Source organism: Aspergillus piperis (assembly GCF_003184755.1).
Source record: "Aspergillus piperis CBS 112811 unplaced genomic scaffold BO85scaffold_6, whole genome shotgun sequence".
NCBI lineage: Eukaryota > Fungi > Ascomycota > Eurotiomycetes > Eurotiales > Aspergillaceae > Aspergillus > Aspergillus piperis.
This window is the reverse complement of record NW_020291596.1, coordinates 1,432,095-1,453,287: the sequence shown is the minus strand read 5'-3', so window position 1 is coordinate 1,453,287 and position 21,193 is coordinate 1,432,095. Positions and strand designations below refer to the sequence as shown.

The 21,193-nt window shown below is 50.5% G+C and overlaps 8 protein-coding genes across 8 annotated transcripts; 3 read left to right on the top strand and 5 right to left on the bottom strand.

The window, feature by feature from the left end:
• Nucleotides 1–58: 58 nt before the first annotated feature.
• Nucleotides 59–1,906, bottom strand: BO85DRAFT_269039 (MFS transporter). Its single transcript, XM_025655073.1, has 3 exons — nucleotides 1,322–1,906; nucleotides 1,206–1,265; nucleotides 59–1,122 (listed from the first exon to the last, which is right to left on the bottom strand). Exons 1-3 carry the CDS (start codon nucleotides 1,702–1,704, stop codon nucleotides 123–125), a joined length of 1,443 nt encoding a protein of 480 aa, XP_025517270.1. The 5' UTR covers nucleotides 1,705–1,906; the 3' UTR covers nucleotides 59–122.
• A 1,378-nt stretch (nucleotides 1,907–3,284) lies between these two features.
• BO85DRAFT_519125 (uncharacterized protein) lies at nucleotides 3,285–5,987 on the bottom strand. Its single transcript, XM_025665022.1, has 2 exons — nucleotides 5,121–5,987; nucleotides 3,285–5,049 (listed from the first exon to the last, which is right to left on the bottom strand). Exons 1-2 carry the CDS (start codon nucleotides 5,773–5,775, stop codon nucleotides 3,470–3,472), a joined length of 2,235 nt encoding a protein of 744 aa, XP_025517269.1. The 5' UTR covers nucleotides 5,776–5,987; the 3' UTR covers nucleotides 3,285–3,469.
• Nucleotides 5,988–9,381: 3,394 nt separating this feature from the next.
• On the top strand, nucleotides 9,382–9,883 carry BO85DRAFT_437395 (uncharacterized protein; the record flags this gene model as incomplete). Its single annotated transcript, XM_025658619.1, has 3 exons — nucleotides 9,382–9,567; nucleotides 9,695–9,791; nucleotides 9,861–9,883. The coding sequence occupies 3 exons, from the start codon at nucleotides 9,382–9,384 to the stop codon at nucleotides 9,881–9,883; spliced, it is 306 nt and encodes a 101-aa protein (XP_025517268.1).
• Nucleotides 9,884–10,330: 447 nt separating this feature from the next.
• BO85DRAFT_486940 (FAD binding domain protein) lies at nucleotides 10,331–12,454 on the top strand (the record flags this gene model as incomplete). The annotated part of the gene is made up of 6 exons (XM_025663420.1): nucleotides 10,331–10,582; nucleotides 10,687–10,936; nucleotides 10,993–11,157; nucleotides 11,207–11,442; nucleotides 11,488–11,528; nucleotides 11,575–12,454. 6 exons carry the CDS (start codon nucleotides 10,331–10,333, stop codon nucleotides 12,452–12,454), a joined length of 1,824 nt encoding a protein of 607 aa, XP_025517267.1.
• Nucleotides 12,455–13,756: 1,302 nt separating this feature from the next.
• BO85DRAFT_268898 (uncharacterized protein) lies at nucleotides 13,757–14,206 on the top strand. The gene is made up of 2 exons (XM_025655072.1): nucleotides 13,757–13,936; nucleotides 14,011–14,206. The coding sequence occupies exons 1-2, from the start codon at nucleotides 13,811–13,813 to the stop codon at nucleotides 14,197–14,199; spliced, it is 315 nt and encodes a 104-aa protein (XP_025517266.1). The 5' UTR covers nucleotides 13,757–13,810; the 3' UTR covers nucleotides 14,200–14,206.
• Nucleotides 14,207–14,674: 468 nt separating this feature from the next.
• Nucleotides 14,675–15,901, bottom strand: BO85DRAFT_476940 (uncharacterized protein; the record flags this gene model as incomplete). The annotated part of the gene is made up of 1 exon (XM_025662806.1): nucleotides 14,675–15,901. The coding sequence occupies one exon, from the start codon at nucleotides 15,899–15,901 to the stop codon at nucleotides 14,936–14,938; it is 966 nt and encodes a 321-aa protein (XP_025517265.1). The 3' UTR covers nucleotides 14,675–14,935.
• Nucleotides 15,902–16,834: 933 nt separating this feature from the next.
• Nucleotides 16,835–18,525, bottom strand: BO85DRAFT_448269 (isopenicillin N synthase family dioxygenase). Its single transcript, XM_025659897.1, has 4 exons — nucleotides 18,391–18,525; nucleotides 18,154–18,339; nucleotides 17,729–18,103; nucleotides 16,835–17,652 (listed from the first exon to the last, which is right to left on the bottom strand). Exons 1-4 carry the CDS (start codon nucleotides 18,422–18,424, stop codon nucleotides 17,246–17,248), a joined length of 1,002 nt encoding a protein of 333 aa, XP_025517264.1. The 5' UTR covers nucleotides 18,425–18,525; the 3' UTR covers nucleotides 16,835–17,245.
• Nucleotides 18,526–19,216: 691 nt separating this feature from the next.
• BO85DRAFT_448268 (oxidase ustYa family protein) lies at nucleotides 19,217–20,518 on the bottom strand. The gene is made up of 5 exons (XM_025659896.1): nucleotides 20,128–20,518; nucleotides 19,920–20,051; nucleotides 19,732–19,862; nucleotides 19,579–19,678; nucleotides 19,217–19,526 (listed from the first exon to the last, which is right to left on the bottom strand). The coding sequence occupies exons 1-5, from the start codon at nucleotides 20,390–20,392 to the stop codon at nucleotides 19,285–19,287; spliced, it is 870 nt and encodes a 289-aa protein (XP_025517263.1). The 5' UTR covers nucleotides 20,393–20,518; the 3' UTR covers nucleotides 19,217–19,284.
• Nucleotides 20,519–21,193: the final 675 nt, after the last annotated feature.

Here is a 21,193-nt window from a genome sequence, read left to right as displayed (position 1 = left end):
CCACAATGACACCAAAGCAGTGCAAATAAGTACTAGGCAGAACCAAAAAATTAAGCAAAAAAAAATATATATATATATATATATATATTATATATTGTATATCAGACAATGGAACAACCCTATCATCCCCCATACAAATGAACACTCGAATTCTTCGTCCACACCCGCAACCTCTTCCCAAAAAGATACATCGGCACACCCAACGCCAACGGCCCAAACGCCAGCGCCAGCTGCACCATAGCAGGCATGAAATACCCCAACTTCCTCTCCGCCAATGACGGCACCCAATAACTCATACTAAACCCAAAAGTATTTCTAATAATCGTGATGACTGCCATAATCTCCCCAGAAACAGGTTTATACGAATCCACCGCATAAGCAACAGCAATGCTACAAATCGGCGAGACAACCAGTCCACTAAGTCCGTACCCAAACACCAGCAGAATAGGCCAGGGCCATAAATCCAGGATAGCAAAAGCCCCGACCAACACCGACAAGAGTAGTAACGCAGCAAAGGGAATAAGACCCAATAATCTCATCTCCGCCTCATAGACACCCTTGTTCCGCTCTGTTGCTTTAACCGCAACCCAGTCAGATAATGGCCCCGCCGTGACAAGCCCGATTATGCAACCGATCAGAAAGGCGAAGTTGGAGTAACCAACTTGCGAAGCGTTGAAATTATAGGGCGGGGCACCGAGGACAGATGATTCAGTGAGGTTCCAGAAGAGAACAAAGTTCGCGACGCCGGAGATGGCCATCGCAGCCCAGAATATGATCGGGTAGAGACATATGCGGAATGGGGCGAGGGTGTCTCGCAAGATGAAGGCTTTCCATTGCGGGTCGGGGGGTTGCCATAGCTTGTATTGGGCGCTGCAAGGGGATCCAGTCCCGGGCTTGGGGGGTAGTGGTTGGGTTGAGTAAATTCCTTTTGAGTCTACGGTCGGGCTGGTGTCTATGGGGGACCCTTCAGTGTCTGGTTTCAGAGATGTGTGCGCCGTATGTCGGGGGGGTTTGGACGCGGGGTCACGGTGATATTTCGTCTCCGGGCAGAAGAGGAGGATAGTGACGATGTTGAAGCAGGTCATGGCCATTGAAAGCCAGAAGAAGCTACGCCATCCGAATCTGGTATCTCATAAGTCAGGCATTCAAGGTTACTCCAATGCCAACCGAGCGTGATGGATCTAAGTGGGAGGGGAAAACAGTACCTTTGTGTGATATTCCCTGAGATGACCGGCCCGAGGAAAGAGCCAAACGAGGCCGCGGTACTATAATTGTTTTGTCAGCTGAATAGCCCTTGTGTTTTGTCAGTCGTCCAACATACAAGAAAGCTACAGTCCATCGTCCTCGCTCATACAGGAAGAAAAGATCCGCAACAGTCTGCATGGGTACGGTCTCGCAGACCGCAGCCCCTGCTCCGTTTACGACTCGAGCCACAATGAAACTCGTATAGGAGGAGGCGAGAGCCTCCCAGACATAAGAGGCGACGCTGAGCGACAAGAACGCGATGAAAACAAACCGACGTCCGAAGATATTGGCACATGGAACGATGATCAAATTGACATAGGCAAACGACAGGATACACACGCCAGTGATGAGCAGAAGTTGGGTGTTATTCAGATCAAAGGTATCGGAGAAGGCAGGAAACATTGGGCTCATGGATAATGCGGACGCTGTCGATACGAAGTTGGTCACGAGCTGGGACATTATAGCCAAGTCTGTCGTGGGGAATAATGAGCGTGTCTTATTGAGTGGGTTGTTCTGTGAAACTTACACTTCCATTTCGGCGCCCAGTTGAGCGGATCGTGGGGATCTTCTGATGGCTGAGGGACGAGACTTATGGAGGTGAGCTACTGCTGAACATCTAGGCTCGAGAAACACCGCTCACACTATCGCAGTTTCAGATCCATGAACCAGGTGGGGATCCCTATCGTGCATTATCTCGGTCCCCGGGAGATGATCCCCGTGCCCTGGGGGTGCGCTTTCTGGCGAGTCCATCTTGCTGCTGGGTGAAGCAACTAGACTGCCTGTTGCGTTGGAAATCTGATGTTGAGGGAATAACAGTATGCAGTCCTTAAGGCGGATCTGCAGCTTTGAAGCTTGACTATATCTCAGAGACCAGGTGAGGCTGAGCTGAGGATGTTAAAGGTAAGCGATGAATGACGCAAGGGGTGGACAAGGATGAGCTGGCGGAATGCAGATTTCCTGTCGATCTTCTCCCAAGCGGAATGCAGGGTTGGACAACTATTGATTCTCCGATCCATGATGAGCTGGGTGTCATGCCGTCCTTTCTCCATAGAAAAGCACAGTATCGATACGGACGGGCACCTATGTGTGGGGGTTGCCGGAAAAAGGAAGATAGAATACAGAAGATACTGGCTATATTATAAGCTGAGAATAGGAAGCTATCTCAGCACAATCTACAGGTGAAAATTATTGTTACGCGACATTCGTGATGGTTCTCGTCGGTGTGACAGTCTGTGGAGGTTGGCATTGCAGACTATCATTGACTATCGTTGTAAAACAACCCGAATGGATAGAGATATGCGGCATATGTAAGTTGGCGGCCAATGAGACACCACTCCTACATTGGATTATTCAATAGTAGCATAACAGCACATCTTTCTGGTGCTTATTAGAGTTCGCAACAAAAGCAACAATGGACAAGGGTCCAACCAATGCCCTATGATGCTAGATAGCTGACTACTTGCATTGAAGAACTTTCACTGGATTTTCATATACCAACAGAGCTCTTCAAACGAGCATGTAACCCTGCATTGGAGTTATCGAGTTGTCAGCCCGCCTCATCTCGATCCACCATTGGAATGCCGCTATCGGGACCAGCAATTCCTCTCTATCTCTTTTTTGAAACCGCGGTCTTTAAGCTTCTAGAGGGATCCCCAGCAAACATCATTCTCTCCACAGCTATTGAACTCTCCTAATCGTGACACTCGCATTGATAGACGATTCAATAACAATCTATGATTCTCGGAGACTAGCCAGGTCGTCGTCCGTAGCATCTCCGGTATATCGCTAGAGATGTCCTTATTCGGCTCCGGGCGCTCGGACGAACGATGATTTCACCTCCTCATCTATCCGCCGTGCCTCAGGATTGATCTCATGGTTGTTGTCCGACAATACGAATGGCAGAACCAGCCCCGCGGGCCACCCTTGCATACCCATCCGCCGTCCGCGATACCTTTTGGGGATTCCTGAGATCTTTGGCTGGCTGACTCTAAAATTTTATCCGAGGCTTTTGTTCTAGTGGTTTAACCTTCACCGTCAGTAAGAGGCATGACAAATAAATTTTATGCTAAGAACATCGCACATAATTAGGGCTAACTCGTCTGTGATCTTGATTCATTATTACAATACTATCTGCCCAATGCAATAAACGCTATTCGCCAACACCTGCAATGCAGTAAATATAAGTGAAAGCTCCAACCACCCTCACATCATCACATCATATCCATTAGTTCGGCGCCCTATCCTCAAAATGCTGCAACTGTCCGTGGGTACGAATATAATAATGCCCACTCTCCTCGCGCATATCGACATGCCATCGATCGCGCAAACGCGGGGTCCCCGCCGCTCCCAGCTGCGCTCCAGAGAACGCATGCACAGTTCCCGGGCTATTCACAGCTAAAGCGAACAGATTCGGTGGTTCCGTAAAATCTGTCACTAACTGCCCGCGTCCCTGGAAGAGAATGAACCCCAGACACATGATGTTCGTCAGGAAGACCACAGCGAGAATAACATAGAACACCTGCTGCCAGTCACTCGTCCGGCCGGACGCATAGCCGGCGGACTGCAGTGTCGCATTGAACACCTGCACGACAGGGGTATCTAGACTAGGCGTGGAGTAATTCCAATCGGGAACAAATGCAGAGTACTGGCTACCGAGGAGGGCGGTACTCCCTGCTAAGACGGCCAAAGCCTCACTGAGCGAGGGAAGTCGAGGATCCAGCGAAGAACTATTAGTGGTGTTATCGAAGCTCGGAACCAACTCCATCAGCGTGCGTTCAATAGCGGCGTCGTCACCCTGGATGCCTGACGCGAGAGTCACCGTGTCGGCCCACTCCCATGCCACGCTTTTCCAATTTATCAGGTATTGATCCTCCGACGTGTTAGGATGTATCCGGTTGTACTGCATCCTGTCAGCAGCGTCTTCGCAGCGTGAGCTCAAATCCCCGCCGCTCGGATCGACCTGGTACTGCGCTGAGCAGCGACCTGAAAGCTTCCCGCGCAGTCCGCAGAGGACGTACTTCGGGTCGTGACCTGGAGGAGCACTGCCTAGTATGTAGATGGAGGTTGTGTTGTCGACTTTGGGGTTTAGGATGGTGTTGTAGGCTTTGGGGTAGATGGGGAAGACAGGGGCGCCTTGGTCTTCGCTGAAGCCGAAGAGGTCATCGACGACGGTGCGGTTTGTGTTGATCGAGTATGTTGGTGCGGCGGTTGCCCACGTCGATGCGTTGAAGGGCTTATGGTTGGGCCACTCGGTGTAGATGAGGGGTTTCAGCTCGTCATGCGACATGCCGACGCACATCACATTAATAGCAGGCGATGGGAGAGAGGCTTGGATGATGTACTTGCCCTCTCCAGACATGTCAACAGGCTGTTGGATCTTATTTGCGGGGTTGCGTGCAGCGGCGAAGAGGCCTCCGTGTGGGTAGGCGGCTGTGACGTTATTGACGACGCGACCATGTTGTTCGGATAGGGCGGTTGTGTTGACGACTTCGATCCAGCGACCGGTCACTGTTGTGTTGTCGTATAGCAAGGCATGTGGCTGCGGGCGATAAGCGAGGGCCGTTGAGGTGCTATTTCCGGCTTTCAGCATTTCGGCCCAACCTTGCAGGTATTGATAGTAGTCGTGGTATGAGCGGCCGGCTATCTCCATCTCCAGACAGGTCTCATTCCAGTGTGTCGGGTCAACATCGACTGTGATTGGAGTCTGACAGGCATCCTCCAAATAATAGGGGTTGGAGTATTCAGTGAAGACATTTCCCTGCAGAAGTCGTGGCTGGATGGGGCCCATGACCAAGCTTGGAGATACTACAGTCAAGAGAACGCAGACGGTCAGAAAGTAAGTCTCCCATGGGTAGTTAGGGAATAGAATGACCAACCTAGGGCTTCAGCAGCAGTGGTGTACAGCATCGCAACCAGAGCAACAATCAGCGTCAACCCACCAAGTGTCGTCCACCCGACATAGCGCAGCACATCCCACTGCATCAGCAGCGACCCCGGCTGCGTGATCCAGGTTCGCAGCGTCATGTCAGCGATGCTGACGCCCTCTGACCCATGCGCGAGAGCCCGCCGACTCAACAGCTGGCCCAGGAATGCAACACAAATTGTGACATAGGAGAGCTCGATTGTTTTGGCCAACAGGGCGCTCAGCAAGGATGCGGACGAGGCAGTGAGCCTGGCATTGTTGCCGATCAGACTGCCATAGTAGGGCTTGATACACGCGACGACGAAGAAGACACCGGACAGGATGGTAGTGTACACGCCCAGCACAATAAGAGTGACGAAGAGACCCGAACACCGACGCCTGGATTTATTGGTCGGCAGTGGTAGAGAATGAGGTTGATCGCCATGATCGACACCTTTGGGTGGTGTATCGGTCAAGTCACTACGAAATGAATCGCGTGGCCCCGGACCGAGATCGCGCAGATCGATTACGCTTTTATCGTCCTCGCCGGATGAGTCGTCATGCAATCTTGCGTCCGGGATGTTGACATCGGACAGGAGACGAAGCCCATCCGACGACCTGGCAGCCATGGTTGGCTGAGGTCAGATGCAGACAGTTTGGGGGTTTGTTTTTCTTGGAGGGAAAATGTGAGGAGGAAAGGCTTCCTGGGCCAACGGTCTTTAAGGGGCGGTGCATGGCGGATGGGCATTTAAACCAGCTAGTCCAGCTAATCCCTGTTGTTTTGTCCGCCAGATGAGTTGGCTTCAATCTAGTGAATTGGGGGCCATTTGCGATCGGTTGGGGTCCTTGTTGGTGTGAGGCTCGGATGAAGGGCCCGTCAGGATGCTGGCTGTGTGGGAACCAGGGTCGTGGCTCATTCAGCTGGTGCGCGACTGTGCCACACAGTAGTCACTTGGTTAGCTACCTAGCTAGATACTATTGGAATATGCTTGTTATGATTTTAATCTCCCTTGGTGGGGTCGCTTCGATCTAGAATCCCTGGTTGCACCACTCATGTCTGCGCCCGCCTTCGCCGTGGGTCTGTGTTTAGTCCGGCTCTCAGTCTGATCTTCCAGTTGGTCCTATCGTTACCCAAAGAGAGAGGGGAACCTGCAATCTTCCAGGGTTTGTCCTATAGTGTAAGTGTGTACTATGCCCTAATGCGACCAAGTCATTATCGCGGCCAGAGGCGAGAAGGGATCCCCTGTCCGGACTATCCTATAAATAGCAAAGATGGTCCGAGGTGATTGGACTTGATCGTGATCACGATAACACAGACGAGAAAATAGAAATATCTAGAGAGTGCGACCTAGGTAGCCAAGTAAAGATGACAGCACCACAGGCAGCCATCCAAGGAGCAGAGGGGATTGTGGGACGGTAAAGGCCGACAAGGCTGGTGAAAAGTGGTGAATGTGTGTGGTTTACGGACCGAGATAGCAATCAATGCGCTTCACTATACTTCAAACGGCATAGTCCTTCATTTCCCATGAATTTCCGCCTCAGCCTCTGCGATGGATCACAACAGCCGCTCTAATCCTTTTCCCAAGGCTTACGTTCCGTTCCGGGAATGAACGTGATTCGGAACAAACCGAGCTCTTTTGGCATGTATGCGCTTCCAAGCGCAATCGTAACCCTGTTCTTCGGACGGATGTCAGTGATCCTCAACTCACGCCGTTCATATAAGCGAGTGTCAGGCAATGTAACCCTCAGCTGCCTGTAGTCTGACACTGGTGTGACAGACTTGCCTAGCAGTAGATGGCGAAGGTTAACTCAAATAAACAAGCCGGTATTCCTTTCCATGTATCAGCATGATTAATATTTTTGGGGGTTCTCAAAGAATACAAACGACTCGCAAACCCGAATGCCATGCTCACGAAAGAAAGATGTAGCAATGCGATAGTTCTCCGCCATAAGTCTGGTCTTTCTGTTAGTAACGTTGTCCAACCATGCCTTGTCCTCGAGCATGGCGGCCCAAACATCCTGAAGAACATGTGGCGACCATGAGTATATGCTAAATATTCCACGTCAGAGGTATCTGCTTGTCACATAAGCACTATACACATATTTAATGCTCGACATTGCACCTATCGCTGCATGTCAAAGACGGCTGAACCCTCTGAGGCCAGTGCTGCATCTGGTCCGACAACTTAGGTTCCCATTTTCGAGCCTTCTGGGCAATACTTCTGCTTGGATTTTCTCGGGCGCGGGCCTGCTGTGGCTTAATTGGCTGATGAATATGAAAGCCCTGCTGGAGATGTGTAAGTGTCTGGCCATACCTAATACCCACGGTTAAAACTGAAGTCGTCCTCAGTCGGCGGGTCTACATCACAGTCCTCATCTCGAAAGCGACACAGCTGTTCGAAAGCTGCAGACGTCCTGTGAATCACGGACATGGTTCACTTAGTACATATGTATCACAGATAAGAGTTGAAGTGACTTACATGAATCGACCACCAGATTCGCTTTCGCGGGGATTTAATCGAGTGACCCATCGCGTACGGGGATGTGCTGACACAATGTCAATATAGCCGCCAAACGATAGGGTTGACGCAACGTACAGCAAATGCATTCCCATCTAATGAGCCAACATTGCTGCACACTCTACCCAGTAACAGGAATTTGTCTGGATCTCGGGGTCTGTCCGCCAGAATCTGAGTAGGAGCAAGGCCGCCGCAAGGACTGTGGAATCCTTCTCAGAATCCGCATCGTACGATGCCTTTGCTCGGACATAATGTGCCCTTCTCACGGCAGCACGGTCGGTAAACCCCGCTTGCTAGGCTAAGGCCTCGCTGCCAATCGCAGAGTCAATGAGGAAGATACCATGCAGGATGAGGGGGGAGGCTTTTCTCTGGAGATTCAATATGGGGTTTTCTGGGGGTATGACGTCGGAAAAGAAACCCGGATAAGTTGGTCTGCTATCCCTCCAGATGGCATAGCAAATGCACCCCGTAAGTTTACTGGCTCTTCGGCCCGCTATCTACTATCTGGGGGTGGCCGATCTGCGATTGAGGCGTCGGGCAGTACATTCCTTGCAAGCCACGCGAATTCGGCGAAGCGACGTGGTTGGGTTACTCGGGCTCTCAGTTGACTGCACCATTGCTCTCGATGTTTGTGTTTATTCTAACAACAGTCCTTGTTGCTTCCGACTCGGCGAGATGTTCAGTCTCCTTGCCGTGGGGCTGCGCGAAGTCGACCAAGAGGCCAAGGTGACTTTCCCAAATTGCCAGAGTTTCTTGGCCGGGTCCACCAAAAATGGGTTGTTATTTTCTAAAACAGAGAAATAAAGGATGTCTGGTCTTGGTTCTAGTCCACTGCAGCCTGTCGAACAGTGTTCTTACCCAACTGTGGCGTCGGAATCGATTTACGATTATGAGTTAAGACGACCGTGATAGTGAGATATCACTTAGTTCTTATGATGCCTTCTGACAATATCAGCCACCATTACTTTCAAAATCAGCATAGCATCAGGCCTAGTACTAACCGAGCCCCCAGACATCGACACTAGGAACTTTTTATATTGATCTCCGCAAAGTGGCCGGGCGCTACTCCTTGGCACACGCAATATTCCGACCATGCGCATTGTCAACTGACAGAAACTGCTAGGACACCCTTGGCTTTTACCATCTCTATCTATACGCTTGGCAGCAGGGGATGGGCCCTGAACCGGCGCCTCTAATATGTCCTGCTATGACTGCCCGGTCTCTTGTCCTCCGAGACATTACCTGCATTGACTACAAATGAGAACGCAGATCCATATGAACCTCTGTGGGACCCATCCTTAGTGTATGATCCCATTCCCACCATCCACCGACGAACTCGATATGACCCACAGCCGGGCGTCTACAACTACGGGTTCAAAGAACCGTCGAAGTCAAAATTCCCGTAGGGCACGCATGAGAGATGCGATGCCAAGAGGCCAAGGAAGACAGCACGTCTGTAGGCTCACAACTCAACCCACCCCACATTACATTCTGTATGGCCTGTTTGGATGGAGGACAAAGTCATACGGAAATGGTGCAGATGCGGGTGGTTGGTTTGACTACAAAAGTGAAGGAGGCCCGCTGTCGGCATCTTCTCTTGGTGAATATCATTAAAACAACAATCGCATGCTAGTGTTGTACGTATATTAGCCCCGGGGATATCTGAACTCATCAAGTACTGACAGCCTTGACGAAGGACATTCTCCGAACAAAATCATGACTTCCGCTCAGCCCGACAGCTACGCCAAAGGGCCAACCCTTGAATCCAACGCGCCCATGAACCCAGGCTATCAGTTACCGACCGAGTTACACTGGGTGAACTGGTCGTGGCGCCGTTCGCTGTTATATATGGCTGGTGGAATCCTCATTGGGGCTCTTGTCGGGCTTATCGTCGGGCTGATAGTGCGGTTCGCGTGATGTCGTTGAGAGCTGATATGGCACATACTGTGTATGATGTGCTTGGTGTTGATACCCCAGACGCGTAAAAATTCGCGTTAGAATTCTTGTTTTATTGCCATCGTTTCATTAGCGCCGCATTTCAACTTCTCTGTGTACCCGAATCGCTAACGATGCGACCGGTGACTTATACCCGAGGGTCACGACTCCGATCGGACCACGTGGGATCGGTGAGTTTATGACTTGAATCGAAGCGGTTAGCATTTTTGAGATTTTTGCCATGATCTAACGTTATATAGGTTTTAACTCCCCAATGATATAATAGCATGTCGAGGTGGAAAATAAATCCGGTCTTTCGGTTGCCTATTTAAGTAGCACTTTCAACCCAGCGCCAATGTCACCCCAAGAACACGGCGATCAATTACAACATGTACAATAATCCAGCGATCCACAATAGAAACTATATTCTGGATAAGTAGTTGGGATAGAGCAAGTATGTTCAAGAAATCTGGCGACAGAGAGTCATCCACGGTGACGATCCATGACGTTTCGATGTGGTAGTCACCTTAACCAAACGCCCGAACTCAATTGTGACGCCACTTCTGTACTTTATCAGAAGCCACCAGGAACGCAAGAAATGCCTGCGATAGACTTGCAATATAGCGTAAGAAATACCACATTTTTCATTCGTTGTACAGGTTACCCCAGGATCTACATATAATATATGACCCCCTACCTACCCAATGGCATGACACGACACCCATTAGCAATGGCACCCTACTCCTCTCCCTCCACGACAGACCTCCTGATCATAGGCGCCGGCCCAGCCGGCCTCATGGCGGCCTGCTGGGCCTCACAATACACGAACATGACAACGCGAATCATCGACAAGTACCCCAGCCGAACAGCGACCGGGCACGCAGACGGGATACAGAGCCGAACACTCGAAATCCTCGAGAGTTTCGGGGTAGTTGATCCGATAATACGGAAAGGTGTGCAACATGCGGAGATGTGTTTCTGGGTAAATAAACTATTAATTTTATATACTATATCGCATTCAGCTTTATCTCCAGTTCTGATCTTTGTGGGGAAAAAGAGCACAGCACTAATTCGGGCGCTGCGTAGGGCTATGATAAGCATACGAGCGGGATAACGAGGCACAAGATGGACTCGGCTCAAACGGATAAGTCGAGATACAATATGGTGTTGCTTAATCAGGGGATCATTGAGCAGATTATTCTGGATTATTTGGGGTTAGAGCAGGAGGGGAGGGTGGAGGTGGAGTATGGGAAACAAGCGGAGACGTTGGAGCTGCTAGAGGAAGGGGAGGATGAGTATCCGGTTGTTGTTGGGGTGAAGAGGGTTGGCCAGAATGGTATGGTTATTCTTGGTTTTGATGGTGGTTGCATGCTGACTTGGATGATGCTATAGGGGGTAATGGGCATTGCAGTGATGTTGAGACCATTCGCGCGCGGTATGTTATCGGGTGCGACGGTGCGAGGAGCTGGACCAGAGAGCAGTTGCAGGTACCGATGCGGGTGTGTTCTGGAGATACCACTTGGGGCGTTGTGGATATCGCCCCGATCACTGATTTCCGTAAGTTTGGTTAGTTGGTGAAAACGTATGCTTGACTGACAGGCTTTAGCGGACATTCGTCAGTCCTGTGCTATACATGCCGGGGACCGTGGCAGCATCATGACCGCACCTAGGGAGAATCGGCTGGTTCGCTTTTACATCTATCCCAAAGGCGATGGGAGGCTGAGTGTGGAGGGCAAAGACCGATCGGAAGTATCACTTGATGAGATTGTGGGAGCCATGGCGAAAGTCATGAAGCCCTACTCTTTGACCTATAAGCACTGCGACTGGTGGTCTATCTACAAGGTGAGTATCAAATGGAGGCAGGTGGCCATAGCTGACTGGGGATAGATAGGACAACGTTTAGTGGAAACGTATAGGCCACATGACAGGTTGGTGAACTCTTTGGTCGACCCAAGCATACGCTAATTACAACAGGATCTTCCTGGCCGGCGACGCAGCGCATACGCACTCACCGAAAGGAGGTCAGGGTCTGAACGTGTCGATGCAGGATACATACAACCTAACATGGAAGCTATGCTCCGTTATCACAGGGGAGGCTTCTCCGAGTATACTCGATACATACGAATTGGAAAGACGACCAGTTGGCGAAGAGCTGCTCAAGCTGGATACCGAGTTAGTTAAAGCGTACGAACAAGACACGAGCGTCACCGAAGGTGTCGAGCGCGTCCGTGGCCAATACATCGACTTCATGACGGGAACGGGGGTGACATATGGCTCGAATGGTTTGATCACCGGAAAGAAGGCGGATACATCGGTCGCGAAGAATATCAAGATCGGTATGCGCCTGTCATCGTATCCAGTCGTGGGCCAGGCCGACGGGATCAGCATGCAGCTGGTTAGCAGGTTGACCAGTAATGGAGCATGGAGGCTGCTCGTATTCCCAGGCGACTTGCGTGAACCTAGCAACCAGAGTCGGCTGGCCAATTTTGCGAACCAATTCAACGAGCAACCTCATCTGCTATGCCTGCACAAAGACCTGAAATTGAACCGGTATTGTCCCCTTCTCGAGACGATTGTGGTACATTCCAGCCCGAGAACTTCTGTGAACCTTCTGGATCTACCGGAAATATTTCATCCATTCGATGAGACGTGGGGATGGGATTACTCGAGGGTGTTTGCGGACGATGGCTCATACGGCGAAGCTTGTGGCCATGCCTATGCAAGGTACGGCATACGAGAAGAGACTGGATGTCTGGTCCTTTGCCGTCCGGATCAACATGTTGCTTGGTTAGGGAGCCTAGGAGATGTGGAAGCATTGGACCAGTATTTTGGTCAATTCGTCGGGAGGAAGTGATTTGATCGAGTTCTGTTACTATTCAGTACTATTTGGTCGAGCGCGACCGGTGAAATAGGGTGGAATTGGGGGGGGGATGTTGACGTTGGCATTCCGAGCGTTGCACGGATACTTTTGGTTTGTAGCATCCATGTCTGATACAAAGGCACCATAGAAAGAATATAGAAAAGACTTAAGCACCAGACCATTTAGCAATAATTAATGACAGAAATTATGTACTTTGCACATGCTGTCCTCAACATAGCGCACGTATGGTCAGTGGCCAGAGCTCAACGGCAGCACATCGCACAGACCGGGGATCACCCGTGGGCACCGGCACTCTCGTCCCGTATTCCGGTAGAAGAGCCCTGCCAGTCAGAAGTCCCAGAGATCCTCTGGATGGATGACAGGGAAGTTGTGGAACCAATGCTCAAATTGGCTTTCAGACCCAGGGTACGCATGATGCAGCTTGATTGGGAGGGGACATTGATGAGGTAATGGTGATGGTGAACGGTGATGTCATGAGAGTAACAGTTGTGGAGAAATGTTTTGATCGAGGCCCATAACAGTGTCCTCTAAAAATCCAACAGACAACACCACCGCTGAGAGGGAATGAGGCTTTGTACGCGGATCAGGTCCACCTTTTTTCTCAGAGTGAGGCTGCCCCACGGCTTATCTGTGCTATCTGGAGGCCCTGGCCAGACCGGACGGACCTCTTCTCGACTGTCCAGCAACAACAAGGGTTGTCTGCATCTCTTCCATTATAGGGCAATTGCACGGAAGGAGATCACATCAACACACTGTCATTGTACACAGTATCTGATCGATCACTAACCCCGCCATCTATCCACTAGTCTCAAGCACAGTGCCACCGTACAACCACCGACCGAACCCAGACCGTCCACAGTATAACACCACCATCACAATGACTACATCCAACCTTCCAGACTTTTCTAGAGCAGCAACAGAGAGAAAAGCAAGGGTAATGATCTGCCCGTACAGAAACAATGATGTTCCCACAATATGATGCCGAATGACTTCACAACCAACAATTGTACCTTGTCCCTGCCCTACCCAAAGTAGGAACATACCATGTAGACCACATGCAGCCAGGACCCTGGAGAATTCCCCGAAACTTGAATCGAGGCTAACTATACCATGTATACCACATTCACGGTCATGGTTACTGCATTAACAGTGACATCAGTACATAGTCATTGTAAAACCTATAGTTAGACACAAGCATCATCATCCAGAGTACGACAGACGTACAAATAGCCTACCACAATCCTGGAATTTACTCTCCCATCTTAATCAACAAACATCTATCTCAAAGCATACCACAAACACACTCTATACACACACACAACCATCAAAATGACCTCCAACCCCAACCCCGGCAACTTCGCCAACCGCCCGCAGGAAGAAGTCGAGAACATCGCCCGCAAGGGTGGCCAGTCCAGCCACTCGGGCGGATTCGCCTCCATGGACGAGGACAAGCAGGTACATTGATCCCATTCCCTTCTTCCTACTTCATAAACGAGAGCATGGTACTAATCAAAAGTGGTGATCGACAGCGCAACATCGCCTCCATGGGCGGCCAAGCATCCAGTGGAAGCTTCCAGCCCGGCGAAGAACGGGCCCGGGAAGCCGGCCACAAGGGAGGAATGTCATCCGGAGGGAGCTTCGAGCCTGGAGATCCTCGGGCTAGAGAGGCTGGTCGGAAGGGAGGATCGAGAACTGGGGGCGATATGCCGGAGGAGTAAATCTACTCATACTAAGTACCATGACATTATGATCGGCCTTGTTGGGGAAGAGGATTTAATGTGATATGAATTGAATGTATTATTAGTCAAGTATGAGGATAAATTGTATCAATTGTGGCATTGATTGACTTGGATTATCATTGTATTGCTATTCATAATAGAGTTTCGGAGGCTTGTACAAGCAGTACAGTAGTTGTAGAATGGAAAGTACTATTGGATGGCGAACATCTCCGAAGGTCCATTGAGTAAGTGGTGGCCCCGTCGCTAACACCATTGGCCACTCGACCCATTGTTGACGATCATGACGACAATGGATATATTAAATTGATTCAGCCTTAACGAATTACTTGCAAGCATGAGGTGATCGAAGTACAAGATAGTTGGATTGAAGTTCACTTTTGCGCCCCGTTAAACCCCGCTCGCCACATTAGAAACAGAAACATCGCTAGCACGCTAGCTTCCGCCATCACCATCAATCGTATCTATCATCTAGCTCGTAAACAGTACTTTTTCCATCGCCGTGAATATGTATCTCTGAGAAAGTCCCGAGGAGAGAAATGTAGAGAGGTAACAAGGAGGAAGCGGAAAGACAAAAGACATTAGAAAGGGTTAAGAGATAGGGACGTAGGAAGGGGGAAAGGAATCAAAAATATCCACAACGCCTCATCATATAGACATTAATCAAATCATCGCAGGCCATCATGTACAGGCCATCGACGATCTCAGAACTAGACCTTCACTCCGTATCTTTTTGCCCCTCTGTTGCTGAACCGTCCCCAGCAGCCGGGAGCTGTACCAAATCCTCAAGATCCATTGTCAGCTCTTGCTCCTGCTCCTGCTTTGGACTCTTTGTTGGAGGTAATGACTCTTTCTTCTCCTCGGGACTCTGAGTTGTCGTACCAGCTTTATCAGAAAGCTGCTTCACCATCTTCGCCAAATGATCTTTAATCCTCTCATCCCCGCAGTGGGAGTGCCGCAGCAGCTCATTCTTTAGGTTCAAGATTTCGCCCCGCAGGTGATCCACTTGACTTTCCAGGAGCGTGTTCTCCCGCGAAACCGTCTCGCAGCGACTCTCGAGCTGCTTGGCATGCTCCTTCTTCTTCTTGCGGCATTTATTGGCAGCCACGCGGTTGCGCTCAAGGAAACGCTCCCGCTTGCGTCGTTCGCGCTCGTTCACTTCAAATCCCGGGGAGGGTGGTCGATTGGAGCTCCCTCGACGACTGTATACCGGGCTCTCGTTACTGCTGCTGTAGCTGGAAATACTGAACCGGGATTGATTGCTGTCGGCGCTGCCACCGCTGCTGACGCTCGTGATGCTACCCCGCGAAGTGATTTCGTGCATAGGAGCTGGGGGCATTTGTGCCGGTACTAAAGGAAAGGTGGCCTGCATCGGCGAATATTTTTGCTCGTAATCATTGGTAGGATTGTGTACGGTCTGACAGGGAGCAATAAAGCTGGCGTCCGAGCTAGCGGTGGAGTTGGTTCGGAGAGCGGGTCCAGTGGCCCAGGACACGGGCGGCTCGAAGGAATTGAGCAGCCATTGGTTGTTATCTTCGAACAGAGGGAGAGAAAGACAGTCCTGGGGAATGGTATTATCGAGATAGAAAGGAAGGGAGCCCGGCCAGGTCTCGTCAGTGGTGGGTGTTGGTCCTGAGAGGGGGCCGTAGAGGTTCAAGTCGGCGGACATTCTCACGTCGGCCATTGGGGCGTTTAGTGGAAGGGATTGGGGAGGTGAACAGTGGTGAATTGGAATATTGATGCACAATTAAGATAGTATGCAGATACAAAAATAAGCCACTAAGGTATTGCGCAATGGATGGTGACCACGGCTGCTATTTATACGAAGTTGATAATGTGGGTGGTTTGCAAGGCACGCCCAGTGATGTGATTCACAAGCCCTGATTGGAGGAAGCCAGACCGTCCGTTAAATCACAGCACTGAGCAGGTTCGATAAGGTTGATCAACGGTGTTTTTTCGATCGACCACAAGGCGCCACACAAAGGGGAAATCACAGACGAACGCGCAAGTCGGGTTGTAGAGATAATATATCCGGCAGGGATCTAAACGCAGGCATTGGGGGCAAAAGATTTGATGGGGGGGTGGGTAGACGAGGGACGGAAAATATCCGCTTCAAACCGAATTGCCTGGGGCCACAGAATATACAGAGTAGTAATCTGGTCGAGCTCAAACTCCGGGGCAACATGGTTGACGTAGGATCAATTGGTCCGGAAGGAAAACGCGCCTGTCAGAGGCGACCCTGTGCCGATGGCAACCCGCTAGAACAATCCGGATTTATTTTCAGTGTGGTTTGGGTGGAGCCCGCACTTGCAGCATGACGTTTCGAGTCGATCCAATTGCTTGTACTTCATATCCCGACTGCTAACTTAAATCCCGGGCCTTTCTAAGGGGCCCAAGCAGGTACTGGGCCTGCTCTCCCCATCCCTCACGGTCGGATCTTGCAAATAGTTGGGATATTGATATCTTGGTGACATCTACGACCTCGACACTTACTAAATCCGTGCAGCCGGTGCTGCTGGGTCCTCCACCGGCCACGTTACACAGAACAATGCATTCTGAAGCCACCCAGCAATGTTTGACGACACGATTCATGTTTCTTTACCAACATCGGAATTTCCCGTAGGCAAGAAGTATTTGGGATTATCTAATCTTGCTGAAATGCTAGATCATTAGTTATCACTACTCTTCTGCTGCATGGGTGGATACTTTATCCCCTCGATATAGCCGGCTCTGTCATAGGCCCGCTGTGCATTACACGGTTGATCACTAAAGGCAATAATATCCCTGATGCTTCAATCGTACCTCTGGATCGCCCCAATTCTACTTACTTTTTTTCAAAACTCGATAGTCAGATGTGCTTCGCTCGGGCCGCGCCTGGCTTCCCTGGTACCCAGTGGTTTGGGTATGTGACTAACCATTCTTGAGGTAGAATTAAGCCCAGGATCCTCATGCTTCTCCGCGGTTGATAGAAAGAACCGTGCGCTTTGCCCATAACTATTTCGCCTCGACCATATGTGTCCTGGTGTTATTACTCCAAGCTCACAAGGTCCTTTTCGCTCCTGACCTCGCCACCCCCAAAGGTATCCGCATAGCGGCCAACCATCCAGTCGTTCACAGTAATCGGGCTGTATTTGGGTTTTTCGCCTGGCTCGAGGCAGTTTTCCAGGCACTTGACCAGAAAATCTGCGTTGCCATCGAAGAAAAACGGAACGCTGTAGCGCGCAGTTCCCGATGTATTGATGACTCGGTGTAGGTTGGAGATATACCGATCATTTGTCCAGCGCATCATCATATTGCCCGTATTGACTACTACTGCGCCGGGCACAGGCACCACATCCACCCACTCGTTCGATGTCCGGCTCCAAACCTGTAGACCCCCGACAGAGTCCTGCAGGAGGATGGTAATAGCACCAAAGTCGCTGTGAGCCCCGATGCCTGCAAGGAAAGTTAGCTCATCAGTGGTACCCCCGATATTGGTTGGAGCCGAATGCGGGAGGGTTGGCATGCACACCTCTTTCCAGCTCGGACGCATCAGGAGCTTGAGGGGGGTAGTGAAGCAAGCGAAGTGTAGCAATGGGCTTGGTACAGAACCTGCGTAGAGCATCTGAACCAAGGCCCACCATTTCTGCAATGACAGTCATAAGGTCGATTGTGAGACTGAGAACGGCTCCATAGTACCGATCCACCGTGTCTCGGAAGAGCTGCGGGTCTGTCACTTCAACGGGATACTTGTTGGGTCCCAGGCCGAATTTGCCGGCTTGGACATCCGGGTCATCTAGTGGGAGGTGTCGACCAAGAAAGAAGCTCTCCTTTAGGTCACCTGCGGTTCGTTTCTCGAAGTTCTGGGCGCGAAAGCATTCATATCCACGGTTGAAGCTGTCATTATCTAGGAGCTTAAACAGTGGGCACCAGTGTGGATGTTGCTTGTGAACCTACCCCTATTGTATTTCTCCTTGGTCCCCACCGGTAGACGGAAGAAATCCCTGGACTGCTCTAGAATAGCTGTTTGTAGTTCGGGTGGAATGGTGTGGTTGCGTAGTTGGAAGAATCCAAGGTCTTTGCAGGCGTGGTGTATTTCATTCTTCAAGCGTTGTCGGTCTTCATTGCTGCCCCCATGAAAGGCTGCGGGGATGGTTAGTACATTCTTTTAGACATATATGTTCGTCTACATACGAGCGAAATCAATAATAGGGATAGCAGGGCCCATGATTCCGATTGAGTGGAGCAATGCAGTTCATATGGTTAGAGTTCGATTTGACGTACCAACGGAGTTGCCGACGAAGAAAGCATGGCACCTGGGAAGATAAGTCGGTTGCAGATAGATATCTTTCACCGATGCGGGGTAGGCGCCGACGATCCTCGACGTTGTGAAGGGCTTGGGCAGCCCTACAGGAGGGCGCTTCCTTCTAGAATGATTCTAGTCGTGAATCAGGCGCCACATGTAGAACTTATTGGCACGAGTTTTCTGGTATACAGCCAGAACATTTACAGCGATTAGAAGCCTCTGTACTAGTTGTCTTTCAGATTATCAGACTGCAACCTCAATCTCCTGGGTCAAACCCTTCAAAGGTAACAACCATGGGACGGCAGCGGATCAATGTAACCTTAATCAGCCCTATCCGGCCAGTCAAGTCATATTCATGCCTGGTGCCATTCAGGACTGCCGGATTTGGTATACATGCGAGCAACCAGGAATCTTGTGGAAAGTGCAATAGGCTGTTTTACATTATGCTGATCCCTGGGAGCATTGATTGATTCTCCATCCCCAGGCAGAATTTACAAACCAATTCTACTACTACCATTCCCATTCAATCCTATCTTTTAATATCACCAAACTTAATTTGTCACATTAAATTTCATGACTCAGTCCGCTGCAACCTGATTTCATTAGGCTTCCAAGAGTCCATGGTCTGTTTGTTCCAGATTCCCTCTCTCGGGGAATATTGAATTGGAGTTTGAGCCCAATGTTTCACAGAGCCGCTTTACATTACACAGGGATCGCGTTTCCTTAGTTCATTAACATCAAGACATTTATATGTACATTCTATATACAGGGAGCAGCAACCATCATGGAATCTCCTCATACACTCTATCCCCGATCTTCGGGGGTTGGAGGAAGTCATTAGGAACAGTCTCTGGAAGCTGGTTTCGCTCCGCCCATTCACGGATTTCCTCAAAGTTGCGACACTTGTGCTCAGTGTTAAAGTCAACGAAGGGCTCGGGGTGGTCGGGGTGGACCCAAACTTGACCCAGGACTCCCACGTCCACGGTGCACATCAGCTGCTGGCGGATAATATCGAGACAATGAGCTATCCACGTTAGTACTGATTTGAAACGAAATAAGTAGTATTGAAAACGTACTGACGTGGCGACGGACAACGTAGTCATTGTTGGTGAAGGCGCCCTTGCCAAGGTCATGGTAGTAGTCGTAGTTGTAGTAAAGGGATTGGCGTAGGAGATTCTGTAACCCGTTAGTCGCACAACCTATATTGTCCTTTACCTTGTCTAACATACCAGGCAGTGCAGATGGTGGAATCCCTCCACATTAGCAGGATATCCACCTCCGTACTTCTCGTTGATCTTAACCTGGTCGGGAGCGAGTCCTGATTTCCCGGCTTCTTCGGCAGGCACGCGAATGGATCGGTCTGGACTACGATCAGCCAACTCCGCTCACTCACTTCATGATGTGAAAGGAAACCAACAGTTGGCACCGAGAGATTCCCATGCTGCATCCACTTCGGGGCTGGCATCTTGTCGGAAGATATTTTCTTTAAGGAGCGACCCGTTAAACTGTTGCTTGTGATAGTTGAGCCCAACATTGGATATCACGGGTGCTACGGTCGCGTTAGCTCAACGTTCTGATTTCCTCGCTTTTTGACTCTCCGTGTCAGTCTTGGGATTAGAACGTACAGTGCTGGGTGATGCGCCGCGTGCACGCCTTGTCTGAATCTCCTTGGTTGTGGCCGACGAAGATGCCGACCAAACACGACACTATGGCAATGACAACGACGAAAATGATGTTCAGCCAACTTCCAGGCCCCGATCGCACACTCTTCTTCCCCGACCAGTGAACATCTTCTTCATCGACATAAAGTCTCTCGCGATCGGCCGAGTCGGACCGCTCCGAGGTGTTCATCTTGTCGTCAAAAGAGTTGGTGTTGCGCGCAGAACTCATGGTATCTAGGAACAACTCTTTTTCGACAGAAAGAGAATGAGCAACAACTTCGCGAGCCTTCTTCTTCGGCAAAAAGAGCGCAGCACGAGTGTTTATTCTCGGTTGCCTATGGAGGAGGGCCAATGGGCCCATCTATGCCTCCGCCAGGTCCGATGCTAATAATATCCTCCCGAAGCCAAACCCGCCGTTGGGAGGACCAAGTGACGGGTGTAACACTCATCCGAGTGGTTGGTGAGACAACCAGGCTCGTGCAGGTGCGGAGAGGCTCATCCTGGCGGTGATGTTATTTGTTCCAAGTAAGACACCCTCCGCTTGGCCGCAGACGTTGTCTCATTCGGCCGCCCAATGAGGGTTTCCGGAGTGGATGAATCGCTGGAGATCCTTAATACGAGCTCACTGCCCGCCTTACAGCTCGACATCTTACTTTCGTCCAACTGAGACATGACGCAAAGATGCCTTACTCCCGAGATTAAACCCGGATTCACCGTCATTAAACCATCTGCACGCTATTATTAACACCCTATATTGGCCGCCTGGTGGCGGATCACGATGGGTCATCGCCGCGATCTAGGTCAACTTCCAAGCCCCTTCTTATCCCGGAGAGGGAAGTGGATGCACCAGCTCGCAATGAGGGGGTGCCTACTTGTGAGGCATATGAGTGTAACACTGGCATCCGCAGCGCCACTTGGTCATCTCGGGGTGTCGCCGTGATTGGACTGAGGCCGGTCCTCGGCTACTCTCGAGATAGAGCTTCGAGAGATGGCACAATCCGAGACTTGGCCAATCATGCCGGTACGCCAT